The sequence below is a fragment of the Leuciscus leuciscus genome, assembly GCF_965113295.1.
Source record: "Leuciscus leuciscus genome assembly, chromosome: 12".
NCBI lineage: Eukaryota > Metazoa > Chordata > Actinopteri > Cypriniformes > Leuciscidae > Leuciscus > Leuciscus leuciscus.
The window spans coordinates 36,669,615-36,685,459 of record NC_138736.1 but is presented as its reverse complement, the minus strand read 5'-3'; the positions used below and the strand labels follow the sequence as shown (position 1 = coordinate 36,685,459).

Genomic DNA, 15,845 nt, shown 5'->3' with positions numbered 1-15,845 from the left:
TACATCCAACGCACATGGCACCCTTTAGCGTCAATATGAGACGCAGATAGATATGGGCCAGAAGGCGCCTCCTAGCGGTCTAACCCTAACCCTACCCCAGACCTAAACCTACCCATAACCAAACAAAGCGCTGTGCGTGTCATATTGACGCTAAAGGGTGCCATGTGCGTTGAATGTAGACGAAATGTCAAAAGCGACGCCCTAGGATGAGAATGCGTTGGTATTTTATAGCCGTAGGCCTACTAAAAGCAATACCTCAGATCTTCAAAATAAATGAAAGTGAACAAGAATGTTCAAACTGTCAACTCCTTGTCTATGACAACGATTTTTTCAGTAACGCAGAATGTATTTTTAATAATGTTAAAATGGTGTAATATTCATGAATTTGATTATGTATTGAAGTTATCCATTTTGTTGTGAGTGCAGCGAGCTTGCCGAGAGAGCCCGCCCACACGCTCTTCTGATTGGCTGTGATTTTTATTGAGGGTAATGGAAGTAGCAACTGAGGGCATTTCTTCTCATCAATGGAATTCAGTGAGTAGTCTTTGCAGACATGTGGTCATGTGGCCTAATAAAAGATACATTTCATTGTTTTTTCTTTCTTTTCTTCTTTAAAGTTCTGTTAAATAGCTTCAAAATCAGATCTGAACGATTTTGGTTCTCAAAGGCTCTTTCAGTTAAAACCTCTCTGAGCCAAGAAACGTCTCTTTCGATCGCAATGATCGAACTTAAAGGTGAACAGCTCATCAGAATTTGAACTGCTTCATTACATTCACAGTAAAACATTCACAGCATTATGTGCCTAGTGCAAAAACATTATATTGAACACTTATCGAATCACACCACTTGTTTACCCCAAAATGTGAATGATTTAATGAAGAATCAGTGACACATTTGAATCAACAGAGAAGCCATGTTCAAAAGCTGGTAAGTTCGGTTCTCATTTCTCTCACTGTAAAAAACAGAAGTGAAATTATTTTGTAGTTTTGCCACTTTTCCTTTCCTTCAGCATTGTGGCTTTAAAAAGGCAACAGTAAAATGGCACTGTTTAAATTCAGGCATGAGATGAAGGCAAATTAAGGGGTTATCAGTGATTAATTGAAAGTGCTGCCGAGTTAAAATACCTGTGTAATCTACTGATATATAACTAATGAGACGTTTAAATGTTCGTCCCACTTGTCGCTGAATTTCTTTTATCATTTCCTAGACACAAGAAGTAATTGGGTCGGGAGTTTTGGGAATGCTACACATTTAAGTGCTGTAGTTTTAAACATCATAAAATGTTTTTGTTCTAACTTTAAAGGTTTATTTCTAACAGTTATTATAGATGCATACTCAAAACAGATCTTGTCAATATATATTTTTTATTTATAGGCTACTTATAGCTAGCACATACAGTAGGAACGTCTCAGAAGTACAATGTCATCTGCTGACCACAGCACAGTTTCACACAGAATATTTAAAAAAAAAACATCTCATCCTTATAATGCTGTTATGCAGAAGCGTAACATGCCCCCCCCCCCCCCCCCCCCCCCCCCCCAAATGCATACATTTTACAGCATTTTAACTGAATAAGCAAACAAATCCAAAAGAAGACATGATGTTTTTCTTTTCTATACATGTGCATGAAACTAGAACTCTTTTATGAAATATCACTGATGGAGGACTTTCTTTTCACAGATAAACTTATACATAAAATTGCAGGAAACATCAAACCAACTGTAGTTGTTAGAACTTGTCACAACAGCACAGTTCTCTCCATTGGCGTCGTTTCCTCTCCAGTTATCAGGTTCACTTTTCTCTGAGACCCTCTGGAACCAAAACCTTCAATAGCAGAAACAGGTGGTCAGGGTTAAAACCATATTCTTCCTTTTGATAATATTTTAAGGAAAACCTAGTTCATGTAAAACAGGGGTTCTCAAACTTGTTGGGGCCAGGAACCCTTTAGGGTAGAAAATGTTCAAGGACCCTCTCAGTTAAAAAGTAATGAACACAATATGCTTGTTTTATTGGTCCAAATGGTCCCCATTTGTAAATATGCATTTTTCAGTAACAGCATTTTCTGGAAAATCAGTTGCACCCAAGTAGTCGCACTATAGGTCAAGTGCAAGTTGTTGAGAGATTTTTTTTAATTTTTTTAAATGCATAAATCGGATCGGTGTTGTTACGAACTGCTCCGAGACACAAAGGTTGAGATCCAAATGCAGCTTTAATTAAGGGGCAATCCACAGGTAGGCCGTCCAAACAAACAAACAAACAAACAAACAAACAAACAAAAACAAACAAAAACAAACAAAGGTCAGAGGCAAAAGAGTAATCCACAGAACAGGCAAAAAAAAAATCAAAAAAACCAAGAGACATGAAACCAGGGAAACCGCTCGGAAATGCAGTGCAACAACATACAAAACTCCGCAGTGAGTGAATGAGTGCATAGTATAAATAGGCTGAGACTAACAGGGTGATGAGACACAGGTGAATGCAATCAGTGATGATGAGTCCGGGCAGTGAGTTATGGGAAATGTAATTTGTGAGGGAGTGATAATAGTCTGGTGTGGAGTGCCCTCTTGTGGCTCTCAAGGGCACTCCAGCTGGTGACAGGTGTATCAGTTGCATTATTACATTAAAAAATAATGTTAAATACTGTTAAATAAAATGAAATGTTTACAAACATTATAATCATGTATTTTATTTCCCCCTCACTCAACAACAAATCCTTTTCAATTTAACGTAATTCAGAACAAAACAAGAATGAAAAAGATAAATAGCCTGTAAAACAAATAGTGTCATTACACTAATTAATTAATTAATTAATTAATAGTAATTACAAACCGCATTCATTTGACTATTATTTAAAACGAAACCGAAACTGCCGTTGGGCTCCTCTCTCATTCGGCACAAATCCAAATGTTTCCATATTCGCATGTATTTGGATGCTAAACTATTAGTTTACGTAACGTCGACGTCACAGACGTTTTTATCTCGCTAAATTGGCGTGAGAGATTTGCATCTTGTGCTCCACCCCACAGCGCGGGTATAAATAAGGAAGCGGATACAAAGCACATTTGCTTTTTGCTGAGGCGCCCAGCGGGTACAGCAATAGTGGTGGTGGGATGTTACGTCTCCATTCCCTCCTAAAGTCTTACCAAACTTTATCCATATATATCAGACTGGATTTATTAAAAATAGGTCCTCTTTTGACAACATAAAGAGGCTTTTGAATATCATATTCTTTGCAAAACAAGTATACTCCCCGGTGATTGCACTTTCTCTAGATGCAGAAAAAGCAATGAGTAGAATGGCTTTACTTGTTGGCAGTTCTGCGAAAATGAATTTTGGTCCAAAATTTATTTGACATGATTCATATGTTATATTAAAATCCATCTGCAGCTCTCCAAACTAATTCTGATTTGTCTTCACAATTTACTTTATCAAGAGGAACCAGGCAGGGGTGTCCTTGGCCTCCGCTACTTTTTGCATCGGCACTGAAACCCCTGGCCATTGCAATACGGACAATTTTCGGTCTAAAAATAAGAGGCTAAGAACAGAAAAGATTAACTTTTATAGTGAACCACTTCTGTACACTGTATCTGCAAAAACAATAAATACATTGATCATATATATATGGTACCCCCTGGCAATTGGTCACGGACCTCACTTTGAAAACCGCTGTTGTAAAATATAGTTCTTTCCTGTAGTAGAACAGTGTTACACTGATTAACAAACAATTGCAGACAGAGTTCTTACTGTACTCCAGTTTCAGTGAGAGTTTGGTTATTCACCCAAACCCAGCATCCTTCAGTTTGCAGATCATTGAGACCAATCCAATACTGGTCTTTTATTTCAGAGTTCAGAAACATCTAATAGAGGAAATGTACATAATTCACAATTATATAAAACAAAAAATTCAGTGGTGAGGTGTGATTCTGTAATAAAACATATTATTGTACCTTTTTATTTGGTTCAAAATTCTGCAGTATAGTTGTCTTACCTGTTCTGATTGGCTGGTTATGGTCACCAGATCGGCTCCTTTTGAAACACAGAAAGCACGACTGCTTGACCAGTTCAGTTTTTCAGAGCTGAAGTAGTAGAACTTTCCACCCCAATCTCTCAACTTCATGTCACGGTTCAAACACTGAGCTGTGAATGCTGAAATAATAATAAAAACAAAAACATATGAAAATTATATATTCTTCAGATCATAAAATTTTTTAATTTAATCAAAGTTTGGTTTAATGTGCAGAAATATTCAAACACTTTGTCAAAGCCTGTGTCATGTGTCTAGAAGAGAAATAGCTCACCTTTGTAAAAGAACAGTTCCTCTTTAACTCTGGTGTAGTTGTCTGTGAGCTCTCTCACCATGACTGATACAGAAAGTTATGAATAACATAAAATAAAAATAAAAATAAAATAAAAGAGACAAAATCATGTAATTTCTCTTTACAAGCGGTTAATGAAATGTTATAGGCCTATTGGGTGCATTAAATATATTTTACTCACTTGTGCTGTTGGTCTCCTGGGCAGAAAGTGGCATTGAAACACTGACATCTGATTAGAGAAAAACAATTGCAGATGTATTTGATTTATTTATTTATAGTTCAGAAAGCCCTGTTTTTAGGACACTGGGGGCTGTTACTGCAGCCAGCAACTACACGATTTCCTCTCAATAATCAGTGGTGAGAAGCAGCAGTTATTGAGACTTGTTTCATCACAAGTCTTCACCTGCACAGAACTGGGGTGAGTGGGCGGAGTGTGGTAATCTGGTGCTAATGGCTGGAGTGATGTGCTGCATCTCAATTCGCCTACTTATAGTACGCCCTAAAGGTATGTAGGCAACTCTTTTTGTGAAGAAAAAGTAGATACTTTTGAATGTGTAGCAGAAGAAGCAAAGCAAAGAAGCAAAGATGGCGGCGCACACAGTTGCAGCAGCTCAGTGTCTAACCGGTCGTTGCAATTTATACCTGTTTTTGTACATGACGTTTCTTTTTGCATGTTCTTTGTGTTCGTTATGTCGAGCAAATAACACCTACAGTCGGCATGATCTCCTTAAAATCGGATTATGTTATGAACAGGCCGTAACAAGAGAGTTTCTTCGCACACACACTATTCCAGTGTCGTTAGCGAGGAGCCCCGGCTCTCCATGGATTATCATCCCAGCAGGGAGGAGGCGCAGACGGCGGAGAGAAAGAAGGCAAAAGAGAGGCTGCAGGGCGGGCGTGCTAAAAAGGCTACGGAGGCAGCCGTTCAAACCACCGCTACCTAGCCTCTTTCTCACAAATGCAAGATCACTTGCAAACAAGATGGATGAATTGAGGCTACAGACTGCATCAAACAACATATTGAAAATGCGTGCATTATGCTCATCACGGAGACCTGGCTTCACCAATTTATCCCAGATTCTGCCATTGAGCTAGCAGGCTACATCACACAGCGCCATGACAGAACAGAAAACTCCGGTAAGAGCAGGGGAGGGGGGCTTTGTGTGTATGTAAACAATAGCTGGTGTACTAACACAGTGACTATAGATAGTCACTGTTCCTCAGATCTGGAATATCTAACTGTTAAATGCAGACCCATCTATCTCCCAAGGGAGTTCACTGTGATCATAATAACGGCTGTTTACATTCCACCGGATGCTAATGCTAGCTCAGCTATTGAACTTTTGCATGCAAGCATTACCAATAAGCAGAGTATGTATCCTGATGCGGTGCACATTATAGCAGGGGATTTTAATCATGCAGACTTAAAGACAGCACTCCCTAAATTCCATCAGCATGTTAAATGTGCTACGAGGGGAGATAACATCCTGGACAAGGTATATTCCAACATCAAACTGGGTTACAGGGCCAGACCACTACCACACCTGGGCCAGTCCGACCACTTGTCCTTGTTTTTAATCCCTGCATATGCCCCCATCAGGAAAACTGCTCCTGTCACCATAAAGACCGTTGTCACATGGCCAGAGGGTGCCTACCAACAGCTGCAGGACTGCTTTGAGAGGACCAACTGGGAGGTTTTTGAAAATCAGGACCTGGAGGTGTTCGCAGACAGTGTTCTGTGCTATATTAACCCTCTGGGGACCAAGCTGTTTTTGGGGCCCTTGAGATGTTCTGACATGCTCTGACATTTGTGCTTTTTTCAGTTATTTATAAACATGTTAATGGCAAAGGTGTAAATTCACTCTATATAGCACAAACAGGCCTACCATAATATGCGAGCAACATGTATGTAGATGTTTGTATTTTTAAGAGAATAATGTTTATGCGTGGTTATTAAAAAAAATAAAAATGAAAGTTGCTGAAATAAGACCACAAAACTCATACAAAATATGTGCCCACAAGACTTTTGACTAATGGATGTTGTCCCTTTCAGTTCTAGCTTCAAAATTATGTGAAAATAGTCTTGCTTTATCGTTCACAAAAAAAAATACATTGATTTAAATGGTGTAAAACAGGTTTTGCTTGGAAAGCCAATATGCGAGGGGGAGGAGTAGTTTACACCTTAGTCCCACCCACTCTGCATAATGACTCTGCATAATTAGCCATTCATTCAGGTGTGACACTGACTGAGCCACAATGCAAAGACAAAATATATATTTTGAAGAAGACTTATATTGACCATTTAAGATTTTGCTTACATCTATCTTGTAAATATGTTTTGCTATTTTATTAAAAAGGTTACAATTACAACAATAATTACAATTTCAGCAATATTTCTGCAAAAAAGTACTCTTTCTTTGTAAAAAAAAAAAAAAAAAAAAGATTATAGGCCTACATTTTATCATATGTATTCATTAGTTTGAATATAGCCAACATTGGAACATCTTAGTCTATGACTTTATTTTTGACAAAATAGTATTTTATATAGGCTATATGAGCAGAAAAGCTTATTTGATGTGACAGTATATTCTACAGTAAAAACTGTACCCAAATCTAGTCAACAAAATGTTGTCTTTCATACTTCGCCTAACTGTAACGCAGTAACTGTAACTGTAAAAGCAGTTTATTCTTTCACACACAGACGCGCGATTCATATTTAGGCTAAACACTCTTTACAAATATGTACCCTTCAATCATCTCACAGAAACGCGATTCATATTATAGAAACGCGATTCATCTTTTTGTTTACATAAGCCTACAACGTTATTCCATAACGTTATTCCACATTAACACTTGAGAAAGGATAACTTAGCCTACCTCACTCCTCAGCGGCATCTGCTCCTCATATCAGCACGGAAAATTTTCTCCATAAGGTAGGCTATATTATGCCTCTTTGTTTACAGCTGATGTGGGGGCGTTTCACAGACTGAAATGGTTCTCAGAATTTGCGTTTGAATAGCACGCGCTCTCCGGGGCGTGGTCAAATTACTTTTGAATGGCTCCTAATGAGCTCGACTGGAGTCGCTCTCTTTTTATACAGATTACAGAAGCTGATAATATTTGTTTTTTATATAAATTACTTCATTTAAAAGCTGCGATCTCAAGCTTTATGCCCGTGGGTCTGTTTGCCTGTTTGACTGAATTTTCGCGGAGTTATAGATAATTTTCGAACGCGTTTCAAATGGGAGTTTACTGACAGAGAGAAGGCAGAAATAGCATCATGTTAGTTTTTCTTTATTTGTCAAAAAGCAAAACACTTTATTTGTATTGTGAGTATACAGAAAAAAAATAGAAACTGAACAGGATCGATTGATGTATTACACGAAAATGAAAGATCAAAATTAACAGAGCATTTTGTGTTTATTTTTCATTGCTAAAAAAAAAAACGAGCAAAACGCGCGGGCGCGTTTTTGGTCCCCAGAGGGTTAAGAACTGCACAGAGACTGTCACAGTGAACAAACACATTCGGGTATACCCCAACCAGAAGCCCTGGATGACACGGGAGGTCCAGCAGCTGCTAAAAGAGAGGGATACCGCCTGGAGGTCCGACAACATAGATCTCTATAGCACAGCCCGAGCCAACCTGAAGAGGGGCATCACTGAGGCCAAGGCAGCCTACAGGAGGAGGATAGAGAGCCATCTGAGCAGTAACAACAGCAGGCAGGTGTGGCAGGGAGTTCAGCATCTGACCAACTACAGGACCAACTTTGGGGCTGTGGAGGGTGACCCCGCACTGGCAGAGGAGCTCAACATCTTCTTTGCCCGTTTTGAAGCTACAGCACCAGAGACGGCACCACTACACCACATGGCCCACAGCGGCATAAACCTCACAATTGAAGAGCATGAGGTGAGGCGCGCGCTGCGGGCCATCAACCCGAGGAAGGCAGCTGGTCCGGATGGCATCCCGGGACGTGTGCTGAAAGACTGTGCAGATCAGCTGGCTGGAATCTTTACAAAGATCTTCAACCAGTCCCTGGCACAGTCTACTGTACCACCCTGTCTGAAATCCTCGACCATAGTTCCCCTGCCCAAGAAACATCACATCTCTAGCCTTAACGACTATCGACCAGTAGCACTCACCCCTGTGGTGATGAAGTGCTTTGAGAAACTGGTCCGTAGTTACATCACAGCAGCTCTGCCCCGCAGCCTTGACCCTCACCAGTTTGCCTATAGAGCGAACCGATCCACAGAGGACGCCATAGCCATAGCACTCCATACTGGCCTATCACACCTGGAGCAGCAGGGGAGCTATGTGCGGATGCTCTTTGTGGATTATAGCTCTGCTTTTAACACCATCCTCCCACACAAACTGGTGGTCAAACTGGCAGACTTGGGACTTCCACACACCCTCTGCATGTGGATTAATAGCTTTCTCACTGACCGCAGGCAACAGGTCAGAGTGGGCCACCACACATCCACAGTCCTAAGCCTCAGTACCGGCTCTCCCCAGGGCTGTGTGCTGAGTCCCTTACTGTACTCTATCTACACGCACGACTGTTCCGCTGTCCATCATTGTAACACCATGGTGAAGTTTGCGGATGACACCACAGTGGTGGGGCTCATCTCTAGGGGGGGGGATGAGTTGGCCTACAGAGATGAGGTGGAGCAGCTGTCAACATGGTGCAAGGCCAACAACTTGATCCTCAACACCTCAAAAACTAAAGAACTTGTCATAGATTACAGGAGGAAGACAACAGAGATCCCATCATTATACATCAATGGGGACTGTGTGGAGAGGGTAGCAGATTTCCGCTTCCTGGGAGTCCACATTGAGAAGAGCCTATCCTGGGGCGTTAATACTTATGAGCTGCTGAAAAAGTCCAAGCAGAGATTGTACTTCCTGAGAATACTCAGGAGGAATAACATTACACAATCGCTGCTGGTGTCTTTCTACCGTGCCTCAATTGAGAGCGTACTGACGTACTGCATTTGCATATGGTACACCAGCTGCACAGCGGCTCAGAGAAAAATTCTCCAGGGGGTCATCAACACAGCTCAAAGGATTGTTGGCTGCCCTCTCCCCACATTGGAAGAACTACACAGGTCACGTTGTCTCAAAAAAGCCCAGAACATTATAAAGGACACCCACCATCCTGGTCACTCACTGTTTGAACTCTTGCCTTCAGGCAGACGGTACAGATCAGCTAATACAAGGACAAATAGGTTTAAACATAGTTTTTACCCTACTGCAATAACAACTCTCAATGCTGCTATTAAATAACAAAATAGGCACGTCTGTTAGATTGTGTGTGTATGTATATGTGTGTGTGTGTGTGTGTGTGTGTGTGTGGGGGGGGGGGGGGGGGGGGGGGGGGGTTATAGGAAAATATTTGTTTTTAAATATATTTTATTTTATATACATTTTTATCTACTTACTGATGGATGCATTGACTGGAGAGCACTTTTAAATTTCGTTGTATTGATTACAATGACAATAAAGATCTATTCTATTCTAAGAGTAGACAAGCTTTGGGACATACTATCACGTCGTACAAATGCGTCTTTAACGGTTGCTCTCTGTCACTCCAACTGTGACGCAAACTGTCATTCATCTTGTCAAAGATAAAATCCTCCACATTTCATTTCCTACCAGCACGTTGATCTGCAGTCGCGGGTCTTTCATGCGGAGACTCTCCTCATATTAATGCAGAACGGATCTTTATAAAAGTCAACATTGTTATTGCAGATTAAGTATAACACGGATAACATTAAATATACATATTTTTTAGCAGGTTAAACTTGGATTAGTCACTCAAACCTTTATCTAAACCTCCCACAGTCGGTCGCGCAAATCCGGCATGTTTTGTAGTTTTTTTTAACACTTTTTACTTGTGTTTGTAGTTCCTCCTCCAAAGCGCAATTGGGTAGTGGGCAATTGCCTTTAGAATAGTAGACCATCCGGGGACTTCTGGCATACTCTTTTCAACATACTATGCTTTGGGACACACTTATTCTAATCTCATCTACTGTTTAGGATGGATAGTATGAACATTGAGATGCAGGGATGGTGTTGTTGAATCCGTGCCATGAATTAGCCTATAACAAATGCCTGCAGAGGGCGCCAGCGGCCTGGTGATTGTTGTTACACTTTACAGCAAGATCAAATACTTGTTTCTAATTGGCCAAACAATATTTAATTCAAGTTCATGTATACGATTGTCACAGTCCCAGTTTTTAACTCTCTGGTACTTTTCTAAGAGCTCTCTCTCAGAGTCTGATGCAGAAGACTCTAAACAAATGAGAGGTTGTTTTAATGTAGTCTATAAAAGCCCGCTGGTGCCTCTGGGTAATTTTTTTATCAGCTTTATATCTGTCAAGTGTTAACAATTTCAACCCACAGGAAATCAATCAATAAGCTGTACCATAACTCTTGTATAAGTGTATAACTGCCTTAAATGTGTCTGTTATCATCAGAGCAAAGATCAAATAGAGCAAGAATTATACTCACACATGAACCCCAGAACACTCAGACCTCCAAGAGCCAAAACAAGAGAGACACCGAGGGCGATCAGAAGAACTTTAGTCCGCTTTGAGGAAGTAACTTGATTCCCTGTGATTAGAAATCAAATGTGATGACTGAATTCCAGCATGATTCAATAGTACAACGTTGATTAAAAACATTCACAGATCCTTTTAACATTAAAACAAACATTGTTACTTTTCTGTATTTAAAAAAGGCAGAATAAGCAATCTTTATTAGGCCTGGGGGGGCACCTAAAACAAATTATAATAATTGTGGCCACTATATATATATAGTAATAAGCTGAACATTCAAAAGACATTAATACATTGAGATCACTGAGTCTGAGGTTTTTGTAACTTCCTACATATTTCTTTTTGTGTTTAGTTCCCATGACACACTGCTTTCTCATTCTCAGTATAAAGCAACTATGTTTTTTTTTTTTTTTTTCATCTATTTATTTGATGGGCTCCGTACAAATTGTTTAAGTAATTAAAAGGATTTATGCATTATACCAATAGAGCATAAATATATCTATAGTAAAACAAATATATGCAATAAAAAAAAAACAAAAAAAAAAAACATAGTTGCTTTATACTGAGAATGAGAAAGCAGTGTGTCATGGGAACTAAACACAAAAAGAAATATGTAGGAAGTTACAAAAACCTCAGACTCAGTGATCTCAATATATTAATGTCTTTTGAATGTTCAGCTTGATGGGACACATCTTAACGTTAGATTGTTTTGTGCTGTGGCTACAGTGAATGCGCTGTCTGCGCACCTTTTATTTCTGTTTATTGTTTTGAGTTTTCACAATAAAACATACGAGTCCCAGTCACGCTGACCCTGTCTTCTCCCTTCAAAACACAGAACCTCATCACATATGTCCTGCCAGGCGCGGAGTTTGCGGGGGGCAGGGGGAGCATTGCCCCCCCTGGTGAAACGGGTAATTGCATTTTTTTCAACAAAAATTTTTTTTTGCATTGTTTAAAAAAAAAAGATATATTATAAATATTTTAAATAACACAAAACAACTAAATAGTGGTAGGTAATACATCTGATTTCATATAGGCCTACTGCTTTAGTAAAAAAAAAAAAAAAAAATTCGGGGCTCTGGGTCATGTGACTTCACATCGAAAGCGACATTACGGCCAAGCTCTCACCCCATGCTCTCACCTGAGACCATTTTCGACGCATATGCAGGACGCAAAAAACGAAAATTACTGTTGCACTACTCTGGACAATGTCTAGGTCTGTACGTTTTATTTCTCTGCCAAATAACTGCTTAAGCTGGAAGCTTGTTTCCGCCACAAAATAAAACATTTTAAAAGATAATTGCGACTTTTTATCTCACAATTGCGACATCTCGCAATTCTGACTTTATTTCTCAGAGATATAAAGTCAGAATTGCGTGAAATAAAGTAGCAATTGCGTGTTATAAAGTCAGAATTCTGACTTTTTTTCTCGCAATTGCGACTTTATATCACGCAATTCTGACTTTATAACACGCAATTGCGACTTTATTTCACGCAATTCTGACTTTATATCTCTGAGAAATAAAGTCAGAATTGCGAGATGTGATGTCGCAATTGTGAGATAAAAAGTCCAATTCTAAGGGAAAAAAAGACGGACTTTTTTTTTTTTTTACCTCAGAATAGTTTATATCTCACAATTCTGACTTTATAACACGCAATTGCGACTTTATATCACGCAATTCTGACTTTATATCTCCCAATTGCGACTTTATATCACGCAATTCTGACTTTATATCTCCCATTTTGCGACTTTATAGGGGTCGCAATTATTATTATTTATTTATTATTCAGTGGCGGAAACAAGCTTCTATAGGTCCCAGCTGCTACAATGATTTTTTTTTTTTTGTTGCCCCCCCTGGCTCGAATGTCAAACTCCGCCTATGTGTCCTGCATTTGTGGATGATTTCATTTGCTAAATTTGATAAAAGTTATCTGTAGCAGTCACACCTGTGTGTGTGTGTGTGTGTGTGTGTGTGTGTGTGTGTGTGTGTGTGTGTGTGTGTGTCTGTCTGTCTGTCTATGTGCATGCATTATCTCACCCCTTCATCTGTGTTCTGCATTTGTGGCTGATTTGTGTGTGTGTGTGTGTGTGTGTGTGTGTGTGTGTGTGTGTGTCTGTCTGTCTATGTGCATGCATTATCTCACCCCTTCATCTGTGTTCTGCATTTGTGGCTGATTTGTGTGTGTGTGTGTGTGTGTGTGTGTGTGTGTGTGTGTGTGTGTGTGTGTGTGTGTGTGTGTGTGTGTGTGTGTGTGAGCATGTCTGTTCTACATTGCATTTGTGGTCTATCTGTGTAAAAAATTTCAGATTTATCCTGCATTTATTGTTTTGTTTTTTGTTTTGTTTTTTGACCCCAGACACCAAGAGTGTGACTTTTTTTTTGTTTTTGTTTTTTACATACCCTTACGAAAAATAAGTATACTTCAAGTTAATTTTATGAAGTATACTTAAGTAATGTTCAAGTATATTTTTAAGTATACTTTATGTAGTAAGTATACTAATATCAATGTGTACTTGTAGTAAACTTGTAAGTGTACTATTTCAATACTGCTTGGGACTAAATTGGCCCACTTTTAGTATATAAAAGTATATGTTTAAGTGTAACATAAGTGTAAGAGTAGTAAACTACTTATTTACTACTTTAATACAAGTAGTAAATTTTTTAGTTTATGAAAGTACACACTGAAGTGCACTCTCAGTAAACTATTAGTTTAGTAGTTTATACTGCAAGTATAGTTGTAAGTTTTCCTTAAGTGAACATAACATTATACTTATAGTTTACTATTTAAATATTATTTTCACACTTGCAGTATACACTGTTCAAATGTAGATATCATTTTTTTATACTTGAAAAATACATTTAACTGTACTTTTCATGCATCCTTTTTTATCAACACTTGAATGTCAGTAAGTTTCATAAAGAAAGGCAACATTTTAAACAAAAGTGTGAATGTTCACAGTGCATTTTATGCAAACAACTCTAATCGTAGTTGTAACTCTATATTTACAGTAGGCATAATTGTCATTGCGTATGTGTATGCAGCATGAGTCAAATACAATCTTCTGTTCGTGAACAGTTGTATTTCATTCATTAATCTGAATATGCATCCGTGCATTTGCCATTGGGTCGTGTGATAGTAATATCTTAGTAGTATTTTAAGTGATAATTGATTCTATAAACAACTATAAAAGATACATTTCGGCTTTCTCCGGCTCCCTGCACCGGGCGTAATGCGAAACCGGAAGTGTCTAAGCACACACTCGCTGATCCGAAATCCAAAATGGCGGCCACGTGCAACTAGCCTGAAAAGTAGAATTAAAGTTAATTCCTATACACTACCAGTGGACTAGCCTAAACAAAAATCCAGATACGCAGAATTCTGAATATCTGTTTTAAGTATCTCGATCAAAAGACTGAGTTCAAGTACAGGCCAAATATACTTGGACTTTTCTCTCAGTATAAGTCAAGTTTCTGAGAAGTACATAAAGTATATTTTTGAGAAGTATATAAAATGTAGACTGAAAGTATACTTTCTTATTTTTAGTTTAAAAGAAGTATACTAATAGAACACTTGAATTAACTTCTTTTTTGTAAGGGTACCTTCAGAACAACCTAATCAAGCTGTTTTTGTGTGTTTGTATATATAGATAATGTAGAAAAAGTCACAAAATCTTGTGCCACTTAGATGAAGGGAACCAGGTTATTTTAACTAAGGAGGGTCACAATTTAACCCACACACAATATGAGGGTTAAATGTCGGAGTTGACAGCTTTTGATTCCCAGGGAACACATGAATAGATAAAATGTATACCTTGAATGTAATGTAAGCCGCTTTGGACAAAAGCATCTGACAAATGTGTAATTGTTGAATGAACATAAAAAAACCTTACACGGTAACTGCAGTGCTAAAATCTTAGAAATAGAAATTCTAATGGATACTGATGACATTCCCAGCCTTACCTTTGTAATGAAAGCGTTTTTCATCTGAAGAAACTGTTGAAAGTTTGAAATCAGTATTTTCATAGATTGAATCCATTTCATGAGCCTGACAGAAGACGTGTCCGCTGAGACTTCAGTTCTGCTCGAGTTTGTCCAGAATAAGGAAGTCACATAAAATGTCATTCATATTTATACAGACAGGAAATAATAAAGTAATGAGTCTGAAGAACACATCTAGCAACTAATATGTAAACAGCCAAAAAGTTTGTATTAGTTTTTATCTCCTGCTTTAACTTAATAACAATTTTTAGAGTGCAACTTGACTATACTGACTTGACTTTTTGACTATAGGTCTTGGCACCTAATTAGCTGGAAGAGCGAAGTGAGCATTGATTTGAATAATTAAAGGATTAAAAGGGATTCAAGATAATAAAGAAAAAGAAATAAAGTCCAATTGTAGTTATGAAGTAGCTTGAGTAACTTTTATGTTTTTATTTTTGAAAACTGACTTAATGTGTGAATGTTATTTTAGCCTTCAAAAATAATTTAAAAATAAATTCTTAAAATAGATTTTAAAAATGATTTAATTATACTGAAAAATTATAATAATAGTGAAGTACACACATACTAAATATATATATACACTGCTCAAAAAAATAAAGGGAACACTTTTTAATCAGAGAATAGCATCAAGTCAGTTAAACTCCTGGGATATTGATCTGGTCAGTTAAGTAACAGAGGGGGTTGGTAATCAGTTTCAGCTGTTTAGTGTTAATGACATTAACAGCAGGTGCTCTAGATGGGCAACAGTGAGACAACCCCCAAAACAGGAATGGTTTTACAGGTGGAGGCCACTAACATTTTTTCCCTACTCATCTTTTCGGACTGTTTTTCACCAGTTTTGCATTTGGCTAGGGTCAGTGTCACTACTGGTAGCATGAGGCGATACCTGGACCCTACAGAGGTTGCGCAGGCAGTCCAGCTCCTTCAGGATGGCTCATCAATACGTGCCATTGCCAGAAGGTTTGCTGTG

General features: G+C 38.5%; 1 protein-coding gene across 1 annotated transcript; it reads right to left on the bottom strand.

Annotated features, from left to right (window-relative positions):
• Positions 1–1,544: 1,544 nt before the first annotated feature.
• On the bottom strand, positions 1,545–15,016 carry LOC309511193 (lectin BRA-3-like). The gene is made up of 7 exons (XM_082186322.1): positions 14,834–15,016; positions 10,825–10,926; positions 4,498–4,545; positions 4,299–4,361; positions 3,989–4,146; positions 3,745–3,857; positions 1,545–1,824 (listed from the first exon to the last, which is right to left on the bottom strand). The coding sequence occupies exons 1-7, from the start codon at positions 14,907–14,909 to the stop codon at positions 1,653–1,655; spliced, it is 732 nt and encodes a 243-aa protein (XP_082042448.1). The 5' UTR covers positions 14,910–15,016; the 3' UTR covers positions 1,545–1,652.
• Positions 15,017–15,845: the final 829 nt, after the last annotated feature.

Bases quoted from the DNA above. Each gene is read 5' to 3' on its own strand.
- LOC309511193 (XM_082186322.1), bottom strand. From the start codon at position 14,909: ATGGATTCAATCTATGAAAATACTGATTTCAAACTTTCAACAGTTTCT. The intron at 4,362-4,497 runs GTGAGTAAAATA...TTTCTGTATCAG, and splicing joins CCAGGAGACCAACAGCACAA to TCATGGTGAGAGAGCTCACA. The intron at 3,858-3,988 runs GTAAGACAACTA...TTCCTCTATTAG, and splicing joins TAACCAGCCAATCAGAACAG to ATGTTTCTGAACTCTGAAAT.